Source organism: Bombus huntii, chromosome 1, assembly GCF_024542735.1.
Source record: "Bombus huntii isolate Logan2020A chromosome 1, iyBomHunt1.1, whole genome shotgun sequence".
In the NCBI taxonomy this organism is placed as follows: Eukaryota; Metazoa; Arthropoda; class Insecta; order Hymenoptera; family Apidae; genus Bombus; species Bombus huntii.
Window position 1 is genome coordinate 2,356,867 of NC_066238.1, and position 17,046 is coordinate 2,373,912.

At 34.5% G+C, this 17,046-nt stretch overlaps 1 protein-coding gene and 2 long non-coding RNA genes across 12 annotated transcripts in view; 1 reads left to right on the plus strand and 2 right to left on the minus strand.

Annotated features, from left to right (window-relative positions):
• The window catches only part of LOC126871948 (proton-coupled amino acid transporter 1-like), a 53,071-nt gene that overhangs the window by 31,818 nt on the left and 4,207 nt on the right, over positions 1-17,046 (plus strand). For 3 of the 7 annotated variants that reach the window (XM_050631373.1, XM_050631364.1, XM_050631347.1), the window contains exons 3-10: positions 4,771-4,887; positions 10,924-11,074; positions 12,365-12,492; positions 12,777-12,861; positions 13,748-14,020; positions 15,118-15,296; positions 15,809-15,841; positions 16,142-16,314. In XM_050631373.1, coding sequence (XP_050487330.1) covers positions 4,771-4,887; positions 10,924-11,074; positions 12,365-12,492; positions 12,777-12,861; positions 13,748-14,020; positions 15,118-15,296; positions 15,809-15,841; positions 16,142-16,314 — 1,139 coding nt within the window. Of the gene's footprint in view, positions 1-4,770; positions 4,888-10,923; positions 11,075-12,364; positions 12,493-12,776; positions 12,862-13,747; positions 14,021-15,117; positions 15,297-15,651; positions 15,757-15,808; positions 15,842-16,141; positions 16,315-17,046 lie in introns of those variants that run through there. The other 4 variants (XM_050631379.1, XM_050631399.1, XM_050631356.1 and 1 more) reach the window with 4 other exon arrangements.
• LOC126872599 (uncharacterized) lies at positions 4,087-4,763 on the minus strand. The gene is made up of 2 exons (XR_007692069.1): positions 4,265-4,763; positions 4,087-4,189 (listed from the first exon to the last, which is right to left on the minus strand). It is a non-coding gene; the product is annotated as an uncharacterized LOC126872599 (long non-coding RNA).
• Positions 4,822-10,917, minus strand: LOC126872525 (uncharacterized). Of its 4 annotated transcripts, XR_007692005.1 has the most exons (4): positions 9,715-10,917; positions 5,266-9,534; positions 5,049-5,166; positions 4,822-4,970 (listed from the first exon to the last, which is right to left on the minus strand). It is a non-coding gene; the product is annotated as an uncharacterized LOC126872525 (long non-coding RNA). The 4 variants fall into 4 exon arrangements; XR_007692004.1 differs by having other exon boundaries at positions 5,049-9,534; XR_007692002.1 differs by having other exon boundaries at positions 4,894-5,166.

A 17,046-nucleotide genomic window follows, 5' to 3' on the forward strand; every position in this document is an offset into this window, starting at 1 on the left:
TTCAGCTTTTAATTTTAATTGATTTTTCAGTTTGTAATTTTATTCTTACATTTTCCATTCGATACTTGGCATCGTGGTTTAACATTAAAAACAGAATTAATTCAGCTTTTAATTTTAATTGATTTTTCAGTTTGTAATTTTATTCTTACATTTTCCATTCGATACTTGGCATCGTGGTTTAACATTAAAAACAGAATTAATTCAGCTTTTAATTTTAATTGATTTTTCAGTTTGTAATTTTATTCTTACATCTTCCACTCGATACTTGGCATCGTGGTTTAACATTAAAAACAGAATTAATTCAGCTTTTAATTTTAATTGATGTTTCAGTTTGTAATTTTATTCTTACATCTTCCATTCGATACTTGGCATCGTGGTTTAACATTAAAAACAGAATTAATTCAGCTTTTAATGTTAATTGATTTTTCAGTTTGTAATTTTATTTTTACATTTTCCATTCGATACTTGGCATCGTGGTTTAACATTAAAAACAGAATTAATTCAGCTTTTAATTTTAATTGATTTTTCAGTTTGTAATTTTATTCTTACATCTTCCACTCGATACTTCGCATCGTGGTTTAACATTAAAAACAGATTAAAATTTACCTTTTAATTTTAATTAATCGATCGAAATTGATTTTTCAGTTTGTAATTTTATTCTTACATCTTCCATTCGATACTTGGCATCGTGGTTTAACATTAAAAACAGAATTAATTCAGCTTTTAATTTTAATTGATTTTTCAGTTTGTAATTTTATTCTTACATCTTCCACTCGATACTTCGCATCGTGATTTACCGTTAAAAACGGAATTAAAATTCAGCTTTGATTATAAACGCGATCTCTGAATATGATCCTTGATTTATGTCACGACATTATAAAACGACTAGATGATTTTATCACATCGTTAATTAAACATGTTTGAGAACTTTCATCCCAAATATTCTGGATCTTCTAGCGTCAAAAATATTTTTGCAAACTTTCGTCTTTTCCCTGTTTAACGTTCGTATCTTTTCCTCCTATCGACCTTCTTACCAGTTTAACATATTTCCCTTCGTGTTTTCCATTCTCGATTACTCGTATCTGTTACGATTAAAAATTTCCACTAACTCCATCGACGTTGTACGACAAATTTTCCGTAACCATTAATCTTCATATCGTTTTCCTTTAGCTTCGTAAGGTATTTGGAATGTCTTAATAGAACATGGACACCGTAGTCGCGATCTACAAGAATCGTGTGCATCTATCGCGTCTTATCCAGTTCATCGTTACCCAAAATAATCAGTGAAATAGACTGGTTACCACTGAACGGTCAAATTGCGAAACTAGCAGGTCTTACATACGTGTTCCTGTTTCAATGGCAAGACCGGAGCCAAAAGTGACGTAGTTCGTTGGCACCTAACGATATTTCTTCGATCTGGTATCGAACTAGTGAAACTTGTGCGGTATTCGACGTGCGGTATTTCGTCTATCCATTTATATTCTCACACGGTAGAAATTATTTAATTGACAATCTAACGAACGTCGGATCTTTCGCTTTAATTCATCTAAATAATCTCGTCTAGAATTTGTATTCTTGCCTATAAAAGTTTGTCAGTGGGTCGATGATTCGGAAGATTCTATTAAAAAATTAAACAGTAGGAACAAAAATGAGATACGATATTTATCGTACAAGACTGTTCGTGATTCGTTGAAACTTTATATTTTAGACTTGCAATTTTCCAAAACACTTATGACCGTTGTAAACAAACGTTATATCAAAGTCTGTTCTATCTTCATGGTAGCAACGTGATTTCCTCGTGGTTTCTTCGTATATCGAATCATTCGATTGTTAATCATTCATTTATTCAAGGATATGGAGGATAGAGACTCGTCATTCTTCGTTGCCATAAATTTCTCAGTTATTTAATGCGGCAAGATCTTCTTGTCTGAAAAAACCTTCGTTTAACACGCTTTTCTCGTTTTAATTTGCTCAAGATACGATAATAGCTCATTTAAATTAATCCTAGTCCCGCTGAAGCTTTGCATCGGCGTTATTCGAGCAAGAATATTCTTACGTACGGTGTGTGCGTTTAAAATGGTGAAGTTAGTTTAATTATAGTGGTCGTTTCGTCGAATACCGTTGCTTGTGTAGGTTTTGAAAGGAAAATCGGCCACGTTGCTCAAACAGGAATTATAAATAACGAATGATAAATTCGACGTTGTTCGTCGTGTCGGTGCTTGTTGTCCAAGTAGGAAAGTTCAAAATATTTGTTCGCACTAGTAAAAACGTGTTTCTAACAAGTGGTTTAGAGCTGTATTACCTTGAAACGTTAATGTCAGATCGCGCATACAGCATACTTTCCCAGTCACTCGATTTATTACGATTTTTCCACTGGCTATGTTGCGTTTCCTGTTAAATTTATTACCTCTTCACTGCGTGAAATCGAATTTCCTTCAAACTTTTCTTCCTACGAAATTCGCCGCGTCTCTGATCTCATACTTGAAATTTTGCAAATTGCAATTTCTGTCGAGTATTCGCTCTTTTCGATCTTTCAAGTTCCCTAAATTTCTATCGCTCGTTTGCAAATATGGAAAATTATTATTATTTCATTAATATTTTATTTAGAAATCTCGTGTCGTGGGATTATTGTCGGCGTTGATCGTTCGACGATCGTTAACATCGTCGCCGATATAATTTCCAAATTGGCTGTTATTCAACCTCGTTTAGAATTCGAGTGAAAGTAGAGCGCGTTTGGTGCATTCTAGCGTCGACGAGTCTACGATAGACGCTGGTGCTACGGTAATCGTAAATCTTACGAGCAACTGGTTTGACGTTCATGGGAAAAGTTAGACGTAACTTTATACAGAGCTGCGCTCGGTGGCACTGCGTTCTAGCTGCACTTGTTGCAACTCGGGTTTCTTTAGCAGAAAAAGAACGCACGGCAATTAGAGGTTTTATTGCCATGGATTTTTACGTAATCTGCGTGCAGCCTCTCGAATTCTCGTGAATGGAAGATTCGTTCGACGATGATCGCGTGATATCGTGCGGAAAACTATTAACCGTAGCAAAGAATTCTATGCTTTTAGTTTCACGATCCGTAACAGCATTTCTCGATCTTGATCTACAACATTCCACATTCAGATACGTGTCTTATCGCTAGTGTCATTTAGTGTTCTTATAATACATCGATGTTTCATTTTTGACAGCAAGAAAAATATTATTATTCGTTATTAATATCGGTAGTATATTATGGCAGCGTTCAAATTTCCTACGATTAAATTGAAAGATATTTACCGTATAAATAATATTTCATTCTATTGGATTGTTCATACGGAGAGTACAGTAATCAACTGGTTACGGTGAAATGACGTGTCTGACACGTCATAGAACACTTTGCCATGGGAAATGCACGACACAGCTATCAGATACGTCATTTAATATCACACGATTAGCGTTGCATGGAATATTTAATACGTGAGCATCGTGTTGTTTATTATTTTATTCGCGGTATTACTTGCGACATGGTCGTGAACATAATTGCAACTGACAAAGCGTATATTCAACACCGTTCTCCTTTTCTTAAAACTTAAAACGCTGAAGTAGAAATCATCCTCTCTTTGTTCTTGATTTAAATGCTTCGTGCGAAAGGTATCAGCGATGCTGATATTTTCAAATGAAACCACGTGTGCCAGTGGCTGCAGAAGTTCAAACTTCAAGATCATCGATTATTAATATCTCAATATACTCGAAAAGAAATTATCAACGTCGACCAGTCAAAGTATATTTCTCGACGATTAAAGTTCATTTAGTTTTCTAAAACTGAAAATACGCCTAGATCTTGTAGGAGAGTGTACTTTTCTCTTGTTCATATTTCATTGTTCATATTCGTGTCATCGATTCTATTAGGAGTCGTAAATTCTTTGACAGAATTTTTTACAGAATTGAGGAATAATTACTACAATTTATTATTGCCATTAATAATGATCTCGAGGATATCGAGTTTCTAAATTACCGTTTTCAAATATGCAAAGCTGAAAACTTTCTCGTTAACCTTTAATGCTTATCTTAATATTCGTTGGTGTTATTAACACTAGAACTACCACGCCAGTCGAATCGATTGGTTTTACAATTTTATTCTCAATATACATATACATGCTTCGTGTTGTATTTTTTTTCCGCAATGATGTAACGAGTTCCGCAACGATAACTAAAAGAATAACGTAATGAATTTTATTTTGTTTTTTATGTATTCAAACTGAAAATAATTTTGTATCAAGGTTACTTGTACCAATACCAGTCAAAATGACCGGTTCTTCTCAAAGTGTAAAAGGATCCTGCAATCTGTTTATCGAACCCCAATTAACCAGTTTCCTCGTTTTCTACAACTTCCCGCACGTTTTCAAAATTTTTACCGCGTATCATTCCATATGATGATATCGGTTATCAGGAAAATTCCGGATCGATCGCTAGATCGCTAGATGCCAACCCCTAAAAATTCCGCACCATTCAAAACGACTGTTTCTACAATTTTATAAACGTGTCATTAATAATACCAAAAATGTATTACATAACATGGAAGTGCTTCTGTAAGAAAGTAATAAATCAATAAATATACAAATATTCCATTATTACGTATTTTTTAAGGACCAGCCATTTTGACTGGTTTTGGAAACAGCTTCGTGTTAACTATCTGTAGTTGTAGCGTTAAAAAGCATGCGAAGTTCAATAATCTTATTGTTCGATACTACGCCATGTACTTGCTATCTGTATTTAACGTTTATTCGTCAGGAATGGCAGCACGTACGGAGCTTTTCAATCGAAGGATCCCATTTTAGCGGTGGAGAAGGGCGCTGAAATGGAAGGCGGAAGCGACGAGCATGGAATTTCCGTTCACCACCCGACCTCGTAAGTTTACTTACCCCGAAACTCTCGGTATTTATTACGTCCTTCCGACGATTATTTACGGCCACTTTCGAGTACACTACCAGCTAAGCAAAAAAGCTCGCGATAACTCAGGTTCAATTTCAATGTCCAAAAGGAAGAATACGTTTTCTTTTATGCGTTACGCGTGTGTGTGACTTTGCGTGTGCGTGTGTTTACGCGGATACGTTACATGGCCGCAAGATAGCTTCCACTTTTGCGGTTTTCACTTACACATTGCCAGTTATAGCCATTTTCTGTTACCTATAAATGTTTCATTTTTATTCCCGTTTAATGTTCTAAGTACGCGACGAAATGAAAAAGCGAACGTTAAAAGTCCGAATTTATTTGATTGGTAATTACCTTTTGTTGTAAATCAATTGCGATTATTTTCCATTAATGAGGTTATTCTATCGATACTGCGTTACCTAGATTATGGAAAACAAGGTAAGGAATCTACGTAATAAATTTAATTAATAAATTAGAAACATTTCAAAAAGTTACAAATATACGTATAAATATAAATAAAACAAAGTACATATAAATTAAATTGTTTCACAAGAATAACAATTTAAAATTATCTATTTTATCTCAGTGTTTCAAATATTCCCTTTCCTTCCATCGATCAGTCGCTTTGATGTCTCTCTAATTGAACGCAAACAAGGCTGGTAATGGTAATCTTTGTCGAGAAGTGTGGATCTTAATTGCCGAAATAAATGTATAGGAACACTTAGATTACACTTAGAATCGATATCAAATTAGTTTCGGATTTATTTAATATGTGATTTACAAGATATTCGTCGATACACATTTGCACGCGTCTCGGTACTTTCTTTGTCTCGCCATCTTTTTTACCGCATTACCAACGGAACGGTTGTATTCTTCTGTTTTACGAGACGCTGTGCGCGCACATACTCCCACACACTCATACTCATATATGTGTGTCACTACTACGCGGTTAATCTAGTGTAGCACACAAAATTACACATATCTCAATAATCTTCCTCTTCTCTTGTTTTATAGACATTTGGAAAACTAACCTCTCACGTTTTTGTTACCGACCTGATTTTTACGACGAGCGTACGTATTTCTTAGTTCCTCCTTGTGACGTTACATTAGAATTCTCATAATTAGAAGGTTCGGCGAACAATAGATGCTTTTGTTCCTCCTAAGATAACCAATCGAGAGATTCGTTCTCACATACGTTATCCTTGTTGCCGCGTATTTGACGAAGAGATACGCCAGAGGAAGGAAACAGTTTGCAGGATAATCGTCGTTTTCCGTCACATTCCTCGGCATAATTACTCCGCGAGAGGAAAACCACGTAAATTTGACACGTTCTTCGCCGTTGAATCCGCTTGTTCTATCCAATTTGAACGAAATAAAAATCGACAATTAATATTACTCGAGACTCGAATTGATTTTATTGAGATATTTATAATTTTGTGTGCTAGACTAGATTGGCCGCGTAGTAGTGACACACGTATGTGAATATGAGTGTGTGAAAGTATGTGTGTGCGAAAGTATGTATGTGTCTCGAAAAGCAGACGAATCTAACTGTTCCGTTGGCAGTGTGGGGTGGAAGATGGCGAGACAAAGAGAATGCCGAGACGCGTGCAAATGTATATCGACGAAGATCCTGGAAATCGTTTATTAAATAGATCTAAAACTATTTTAATATGAATTCTAAGTGTAACCTTAGTGTTCCTTTACTTTTATTTCGGCAATTAAGATCCACAATTGTCAACAGATTTATAATATCTTAGAGTTCCTAGTTGTTGGATTTAACTAAGTCCAAGATAATTGCAATGGACGATTAAAGTGAAGAATTCAAGGTCCTTGTGGCATACCGCGTTACAGACTTAAGTATTCTTAATCTGGCATTTCATACCGCAGTTGACTAGAGGATATTTAAACTACGTAGAGATAAAGAACGTTTCGATATCGTGGTTGCCTGAAAGGATATCATCGTTGAGATAACAAGGGATATGATATAACGCGTCACTTAATTCCCTGACTTTGATGAAAAGTTGTTCGTCGATCCGAGTATATCAATCCTTGGCCTTGATACTTGGGTCGTTGTTGTAGCCTTTTCGACTCGATCGTTGCTATTCGTGAAATTTTTCTCTTCTTGCGAAAGATTTTTGCGAGGAGAGAAACGCGTTTACGATTCTTTCGCAATTTTTTAGAGCTTCGAATGTCTTTCAGTTTAATTTTCTATTCTTCCTAAGAGCCGCTGCTTTCTAAAATTGCCTAATACGAATTTGCGGATTTAATTAGAACGTTGAGTACAACTTGGTAGAATTTAACAAAATGTTCGATTTACCTTTCACAGGAGATTCCGTGGAATATTTAGTTTCATTTTTCCAAATCTTTGAACAGCTTTCTAGATTCAACGTTTCAGAAAATCTTCGAGGTATCTTGGCAAAATTTCTAGTTTAATTTTCTATCAATTTTTACAGCGTCTCACTTATTCTTCCGAACGTATCAGATACGTAAATTCTTTTCAACTTGTACGATTATATTGTTTTCTTGAAAATCTGTCACTCTTGTCGTTCTTCTTGTATATTGCTACACGCGATACGTTCAATTACGTTCAACGACTCGAATACGTTCAACTAGTCTGACTCGTCTTTCCTCTCAATCTTGCGTTACGAGCTGAACGAAATTGTCCACTCTTTTAATTGCAACGTTATTGTTGGTACAGCCACGTTACACGGATATGTTTCTTAATTATACGTCATTACGCTGGATCGTATATGACAGTCACGTGCAAGGGTAATTTCCTTAATTCGCGAACATGCGTAACATTAATGTAAATCACGATATGAAACAATTTATAAGCAAGTAAATGACGAGTAGGAGGAAGCACGCTACCTTTCTGCGAGCTTGGCTGCGAGACTTTCGATTAATCTTATTGCGAAACAATCTTCTTTCAATAATCTTCTTAAAAAGCACATTAGTAAAATAACATACTGAGCTTTGGAACACGATACACTTATAACTCGTGTAAAATAAATGTAACGCGATGGAAAAGTAAATTAATCGTACGAGACAATCTTTTTTCAATAATCCTCTTAAAAAGCACATTAGGAAAATAACATACCGAGCTTTGGAACAGGATGAACTTATAACTCGTGTAAAATAAATGTAACGAGATGGAAAAGTAAATATACAAAATTCGATTAATCGTACAAGACAATCTTTTTTCAATAATCCGCTTAAAAAGCACATTAGTAAAATAACACACCGAGCTTTGGAACGCGATAAACTTATAACTCGTGTAAAATAAATTTAACGCGATGGAAAAGTACATATACAAAATAAATATTTCTAAACTGTACACTTTAATTTTTTTCACATTGCACGTTGTGTATAACATAAATTAACGCGTACAGTGGTAAAAGAATTTAATTAGCTATGAAATATGTCTAATAGTTTTCTGAATCATCTAAAACGGATATAATATTATGCGAAATAGATATATACAAGACAAATATTTTTCAACTATATTTGCCAAACTTTTCACGCTCGATATTGCGTGTGTAATGTATCTAATATTGTACCGTGACAAGTCAAAAGTATTTGTCTTAGCAATAAAATTGGTCTTGAATTTTATTGTTAGTCAATTATATTCTCTTTCCAGGAATACTTAAAAATTCTGTTTCTATTAGTAATAATTCAATTTGTAGAAATTTGACAAAAATCGACACACAATCTGCGCTTAATAATCTGTTAAATTCATGAAATAAATTTTTTATCAAAAGATAAAAGAAATTAAATTAAAAAAAAAACTTAGAAGCGTTAGTTTATAAAGAAAGTCGTAGTAATATGTACATGAAAAAGAAATAGAAGTTTACATGAATTTTGGTATTGATACAGAGTTTGCTATTGTTCTCTATCGTTTTCTATCGCATTTTATCTAATACTATTTCATCGATGGTGGTCAAGGTTTTGGTAGGAAGTACCTTGATTCGATTAAATGTCCATACGTATATCATCAGGTAGAGTGATTAACGAGCAACTTGAGGCCTGTACTTTCCCCACAAACCGCAAAAGCCGAAGCCGAATCTCGAAATAAATACGTTGGCATAAGCTCTCATTGGTTCGCGTAATTTCCACATTTAACTTCTCATTTGAGGAATCACTGTTGTTGTAATGTATTAATAGTATTCTAATCGATTGCATAATTACGCGTTTCATCGAAGTGTCTCGTTGAAATTTTCGAGATAGAACATCTGCGTACGAAGGCTATCAAAATATTTCGCCTTTCGTCGTATTTTTCCACCTAGACGTTGAAAACATCTAAATATATAAATAAATATATTTATACGTTTTAGCTATAGTTCGCATAACGTTTAACAACCTATATGGGAATTGGCAAAAAAAAAAAGAAAAGTTTGTCTTTTCATTAATCGCGATTCCCAAGAAACAAACATCTTTTAAAATAATATCGATGTATATATTTGATACAAATATTCGTACGAATGTAATATACAACGAAATTACTTTTAAAATTGCGTGAAAGTACAATTAAAGTACAGTACCTTAAAGAAAAAAAAAAATGAAAAATTTCAAATTAAAAAATGCCGGAAAATGTATTTGCCAATTAACACGTTGATATCTGCAAACCTTTGGTTACGATTAAATTATTACATTATCATTGAGACGTAACAAGATCATTGGCCTATGTCAGCTTTTTAAGCGTAAGATTGTCTTTTAATATTCCATGAATCAATTTAAAATGAAAAAATTCAAATTAAAAAATGCCGGAAAATGTATTTGCCAATTAACACGTTGATATCTGTAAACCTTTGGTTACAATGAAATTATTATATTATCATTGAGACGTAACAAGATCATTGGCCTATGTCAGCTTTTTAAGCGTAAGATTGTCTTTTAATATTCCATGAATCAATTTAAAATGAAAAAATTCAAATTAAAAAATGCCGGAAAATGTATTTGCCAATTAACACGTTGATATCTGTAAACCTTTGGTTACAATGAAATTATTATATTATCATTGAGACGTAACAAGGTCATTGGCTTGTGTCAGCTTTTTAAGCGTAAGATTGTCTTTTAATATTCGATGAATCAACGTACAAAGCATTAACAAATTTCAGAAACAGATATTTATAGGCATTTGAGTCGCTCGTATCAAAAGGAATGCCACCGCACTTTATTTTCATACGTAGGTCTTTATTTTTGTTTATTCCAGTTATTCGAATAACCATCCTGTTTGCTGACTAATTAACGATATCCACGGATCAACCACGCACGTGTTTGCACGATGCATAAAACAGCGGACAAGCACGGAGCGAAGGTTTTGAAACTCGGTCGGCTCGGTTCATTCGCCGGCGATTTCAAATTAGCTCGCGCGACGTGACACAGGAATGCTTAGGAAATTTTCAGTCAACTGTACCAACCTTTGTTCATGCTCTTTAACGCGTTCACCGCCGATCGAATTTCCATTATCGATAGTACGTCGTGTTAACGATTAATCTTTCTACGAAATTTATCCGATGCTTATACCGTGAAACTTGATTCTCTCTTTCTCTCTGAAAATTTTCCAACTCTTCATTTGACAATCTCCGACAATGACTCAGTAACGATACTCAGCAAAGAACGCGTTAATCATCGCTTCAATAAAAGATGATCAAATAAGATGCATAAAATAAGAAAATAATATTTTTATATTTTTATGGTATCCGATAAGTAAATTTAAGTATCGTCAGATCAAATTGTAAAAGATTCTCATATTTCAACAGAGGATTTCTCAACGTTCGAAACCAAAGTAAAAATCGAGAAAAGAAAAGGACAAGAATCTATTTCTTAAAGAGATTCTAATTTGAAATAATAAATACGAATGAGAGGTATGGTAGATAATTGCTTTATGTGTATTACCGCATATGATATTTGTTTATAGAGGTTCAAGTACGTATTTGGAATATTTCCGGCTCGAATAGAGAATCTGTATAGCTTTCATACAGAATGTTATTTATATCGAATGAATAATTACAGGTATTTAGAAACAATGATGCACCTGTTCAAAGGTAACGTCGGCTCCGGTATCTTTGCGTTAGGGGATGCTTTCAAGCATGCCGGACTGCTGCTGGCTCCGCCGCTTACTATGTTCCTCGGGGTTATTTGTGTTCACGCTCAACATATTCTTGTACGTATAACCCACTATTTTCTCTATTGTTTGCCTAAATAAATAACTACAATAATTCCATCTATTAATTTTTTTTTATAAAATAATATTAACATTATTACTTTCTTGTAAAATAGCATCGATATTCGTATACCGTTTACGATCGAATAAACTGCGGATGTTTATGCAAATTTATATCTTTCCAAACACGATTAGAACCTACTGAGAGATTTTTTTTACCCGCTAAGCATCGTAACAAGTGCGATATTATATTTAGGATATTTTGCATATATTGGGTTGGCAACTAAGTGAACCTAACCCCAACCTAACCCCAATACCTGTATCGTGTGGATTTTTTGTACTTTCCGATGCATAAACGCTCAGCCGGTTTAGCAATCGATGTTAAATTCAATTTCTGAAACAACTAATGATCGTTATTCGTCATCTGCGTATATTCTTAATACAGCATGATAAATGGTTTTTGCAAGTCGTTCAATTACATAAATTCCAGCAAAGTATGAAAACCGTACGATACATGGTATACTAATCTCTTTGCTACGTTTACACCGTTCTCTTAAACGTTTGCCAAACCAAGCGATATTGCAATCTATTGAAATTTTACTATCGTATGCGAATAATAATCATCGTATTTTTTTAGAGGATGAATAATTTCAACGAACACTCAGCGGTTCTACTTAGTAATACGCTGTATTTTAGTTGTGTTCTACAAACAGGATTTCCTACAGCATTGAAGAGCCGCTTCGGCGATGGATTCTGCAGCCTAAAACAAAAAAGAAATTCCGACAAACATATGTCCTGTTTGACCTTGTTTACGGGTTACAACGAGTTTCAATAAATTGGAATAACTCTATCGAAAGATGGAAGTGTTTGAACTAATTTCACTTACCTATTTACAAACACAACTCAACATCGAACGAACGACATCTGAATAGATGGAGAGAGCAAGACAGTCGACGATAAAACGTCTCCGATTTCGTGTTCGAATGCGAGCAGGTCGTTCCAAACATCTCTCGCGAAGCTATACAGTTACATGGAGTTCGTCGACAAAGAAACTCGCAATAGCTAGAACGCAAGGTCAAATAGACGCTTGTTTACGCGAACTTCCTTTTATCGTCTTTATCTGCAAAATCGGTGCTTCGATGCTGCGGGACATCCTGTATATTATACTCTATTTCTAATCGTTCTTAAGAAATGTAAATAGTTTTACGCCTTTAGCGGTAATACGAAGTAAAGTATCGCGAGAAAAATTCTTCTTCGACGTTGTACGTAGACATTATCGTGCGTTTGCAGATTAAATGTAACGAAGAGGTGACGCGTCGCGTGAACGATGCGAGTGCCACGACTGGGTTTGCTGGCACCGTGGAATTGTGCTTCGCTACCGGCCCTCTAGCACTCCGAAAATACTCTGTGTTTATGAGGTACGTATATGTATAATGAGAAGACCATGAAATAGGGACACCATCGACTGTTCGTTCTAACGCCATACCACGCATTCTTATCTCGCGTCCCTCGTAGGAAATTCGTTATAAAAATACGACTAGAGAGCGAGAAAAAAATAGAATTATCAATTATCAGTTGTACGTCTTATTTCAAACCTTTCATCTGTTTCTCCGAATTTCATTTTTTAATAGCACGCTTCGTTATCGTCCTCTTTTTTTTCCATCTGTTCTCACGATTTACACTACTATCCGCTTTGTTCCAGACAAATGGTTAATGTATTTTTATGTATCACGCAACTTGGATTTTGCTGCGTTTATTTCGTTTTCATTGCGAAGAATATGAAGCAGGTGAGCCACCAATTTTTAATTTCTTCCTTTCTGATCTTTTATTCGCATTTGTAATACGTAAAACTCTTTCAATATCAAATACTCTGGTCGTGAACGTTTCTCACGCACGATTTCCTGTAATTATCGTTCAGAGCACAATATCTTTCATACTGCGCAAAACAGCAATTAAACGTTACGTGTATTTTCATATATTTCCATTCCATTCGCTACCCTGAGTTTTTGCTATGTAACATTTCTGCAAATTAGACGAAGCTTGTCTTCTTTTATTTGAAGTGGAATAAACCATCAGTGACCTATATCGGTGAGATTTCATTAGAGTCTTCGTTCGATAAAATTTATAGCTTTTAGAAAATTCTTATCTCACTCGTTTCAATATAAAACCGAAACGTAGGAATTATATTTGGAGTTATATCTTTATTCGATCAAGTAAACATTTTCGAGTCAAGCCATTTATCAACAACGATGATACCAATTACCAATGGTGTTTTCCCAATTTAATAACTTCAGGTTTTTCGATAGGGATTTGTAAAGGAGAGAATCCTCGAGTTTTCATATTATTATTACATACCGACGATCCGTACTATAACCTCTTACGCGCATGTAAACTACCAACAAAAATTTGGTATCATTGCACGTACATTTCATAGAAGCAAAGAATTAAAATAGAAAACATCAGTTAAAAATTTTCCTATCCTACAAACTCTTTGGTAAAACTTCACCAATATAAATATAATTATTGGAATATAATATAAATGTAATTTACAAAAGCGATTTCAAATCGTTGACGCTATTAAACGTACGCTATTTAAGGAGTTAACGATTGAAAAACAGTAAAATATGCTACAAGAAGATACTAATAAATGACTAAAACGATTTTCTTTCATAGGTGTTGGACGTGTACGGAATCGAGATGGACGTTCATCAACATATGGCTGTGATCTTGATCCCGATAATGCTGAGCACGTGGATCAGGAACCTGAAGTACCTGGTGCCCATTTCGTCACTGGCGAATTTTCTGGTCATAGCTGGCTATGTGGCTACTATGTACATAATGTGCCACGATTTGCCGCCGATCCACGAGAGGCGGTATATCGCGGATTGGCACGAGCTGCCTCTGTTCTTTGGCACTGTGATATATTCTTTCGAGGGTATTACTTTGGTAAGCGATGCCGCGTTTGCACGTGCTTCTTCGTATTTATGTAACGCGTTATTTTCGCGACCAGTCACTTCGTTCGCTTGGTTGTTTTGTTGCAATAAGAAACAAAATCAGGGGACGTTATGATACTCATTTTGGGATTGTCATTTTCGATGAAGTACTTCCTAAAGATTCTATTTCTATGTATGTGATGTTTATTTTGGAAATTCGGTCGAAAGAGCGAAGATATTTCTGTCTTCCGCTGAAAATAGTTTTAATATATAATAAAGATTGTTAGCCAAAGATCGCTTACCAGTTGATATCGAATATCCGGATGTACACTGTTGGCCATAAATATTGTACATATCGATAGCCAAATCAAATTAAAGGCTTCTCACCGCTATTATTTTCTAGTTATTCTATCGTAAAGCTGTTATTTTATTCGCAGCATAAGCGTCTTGTAACGTAGGATATTAAATACTAAAGAATGCTAAATTACAAAAACAATGCAAAGAGTTTTGTGAACTTTAGTATGTAATATCACTATTGCGTTAGCGTTAAATTTACAATAGGAATAACGAGTTGAACGGTTATATAAGTCTCTCTATATATAACTGTATTTCCCTTTTTTCATTTGGCCTACAAAAAAGCAACGGAAGACGTAGGAATGATGTGAATAGATTTATTGAACTGCGCAGAGAATTTCTGACATTTATGCCGATAATCGATAACAAGTTAAAGAGGAGAATGATATATTGTTATAGTCTTTATCCACTGATATCTGCCAGCTTATTCTGATTTTTATAAAACTGTTTCAATAATGAAGTGCGATAAATTACTACAAAAACTTAGTTTCTGCAAATCCACGTAATGTAGCAATAATGAAAAGATAATAACGAAGGAAGCGGTGCACAGATTATTCAATAAAAATAAAAAATTAAAAAAATTAAATGAACAAAATTAATTTGACAATTAAACATTATTTTCTTTAATTAATTTCCCAAACAATCCGATATTTTATTATGATAGAATTTTTTAAGACTCGACTTGTTAGTCGTAATTCAATTGTCGATAAAAAGACATGTTTTTTCTGTTCTAACGAATATCCCGCTGTATTTTAGGTGTTACCCCTGAAGAACGAAATGAAGAAACCGAGCAATTTCAGTAAGCCACTGGGAGTCCTAAACGTTGGAATGGTAATTGTCGGTGGCATGTTCGTCGCGATGGGTTTTATATCTTATTTAAAATACGGCGACACAGTGGCCGGATCCGTTACGTTAAATCTCCAATCAAAGGAGGTGTAAGTATTCAAATTTACTTTTCTAAGTGAACATCAAATTCTTATCATTATCAGTTGGTCGATAAAAATTCCTTTTATCTTACTTTATGTTAATCACTCGCTAAATTATATCCTGTGCATAATTGCCAAACGTTATTTATCGATGCAAATCAATTGTCTCGTATATATTTTCATCAATATCTTGTTACACGTATGCGTATATTTACGAATTGATTTGCTAATTGAGTTCTATAGAATAGAAGTAGTATATCGACGTCGAAACAGATCAGGCAAGTGATTAGCACATGTTTGTTTTACCATGTACGAAAGCAGAATTCTGTTATATCGACTCTATAGAAAATTATTATGCGTTCAGGTGATAAATCACGCTGCGTTCAGAATAATCGCAATACTATCACGCAAAGTGATAGAGAAAAGTAGCGAGACAGAAAAAAACAAAAAAAAAAAAAAAAAAACAAAACACGTAGTTAAGAAAAAACTGTTTGTAACGTAATTTTCTGTTGCATACAAAGGGTGGATGGAAAAATCATCGGCGAGCATTTAAGGTTTCTATCTTATATGGGTTTCCTAGAAGTGTTGTGTTATTTTATCAAACTACTAGACCATTTGTATAATATTGTGACGTCGTGTTCCGTTTTTCATCAACACGCAATAATCAATTAGCCATACACATAGACGTTTCTTTGCGTTCTTCGTTTACGACTAAATTTGCATGTTGCGATAGATTTAACACAATTGGAATAATTATAACGATGACGAACAGCTGAATAAGTTTCTCGCATTTAACAGCAATTAATCAAAGAGAAATAATTCGGATACTCATAAGACGTTATTGTGTTTTGCAGCTTACCTCAATGCATACAGGTTGCCATCTCGTTGAGTATATTACTCACGTATGCACTGCAATTTTACGTTCCCATTGCGATCATTTGGCCAAAGATCGTCAACCGTTTTGGCCCTTTCAAGTGGCCCGTTTTCGCAGAGACTGTTTTCCGTTCCTCGATGTGTTTCCTAACATGTAAGTTCTATAATGTAATATATAACATTATCGTCAATTTATCATCTGTAAGAATAGTCGAAATTGTTAACCCTGCTATGGACGAAAAATTTGTTCGAACCTTGGTTCTCATGTTCGATTATTTTAAACTCTTAAACGATTTGAAATTATAATAAATACTCTAAACGTTTTAAATCGTATAAACACAGCTGCAAAAAAATATTTTAAACACTCTGAATCACAAAGTTTTTTCACAGCATCCTTCCTTTTCTTAACCTCCTTTTGTCCTCCGACCCGATCACGTTCTCGTTTAAGAAGATTTCTTATTTGAAATATCAATTTGACGTTATCTTTCTTAAAATTACAAAACTTCTTTACGTAAAAAGTAGATTATTCGTTGTAATTAATTTTCGCCTGCCGGCTACAAACCGAATTTAATTTATTCTCACTCACACTCTCGCTCAACCTCGGTATATGCTCGATATAACTACACGTATTTGTTATAATTCTTAACAGTTAAAACAATTTCTAATTGGATCTGGTTTCTTTGGCCGTAGTCATGAAAATATGAGTTCACGTAAATATTCGTAATCTATTTAACAAAATCGAGGAAAATACCAATTTAATATCAAATCTGTATGTATAATTTAATTTGACCTTAGGACGCTGAAGGATTTCAAAGGTTTACCAACGTTTGAAGTTCTGCGGACATTCTTTGACTCTCCTTCAAACGTCCTAGGATTAACGTTAAAT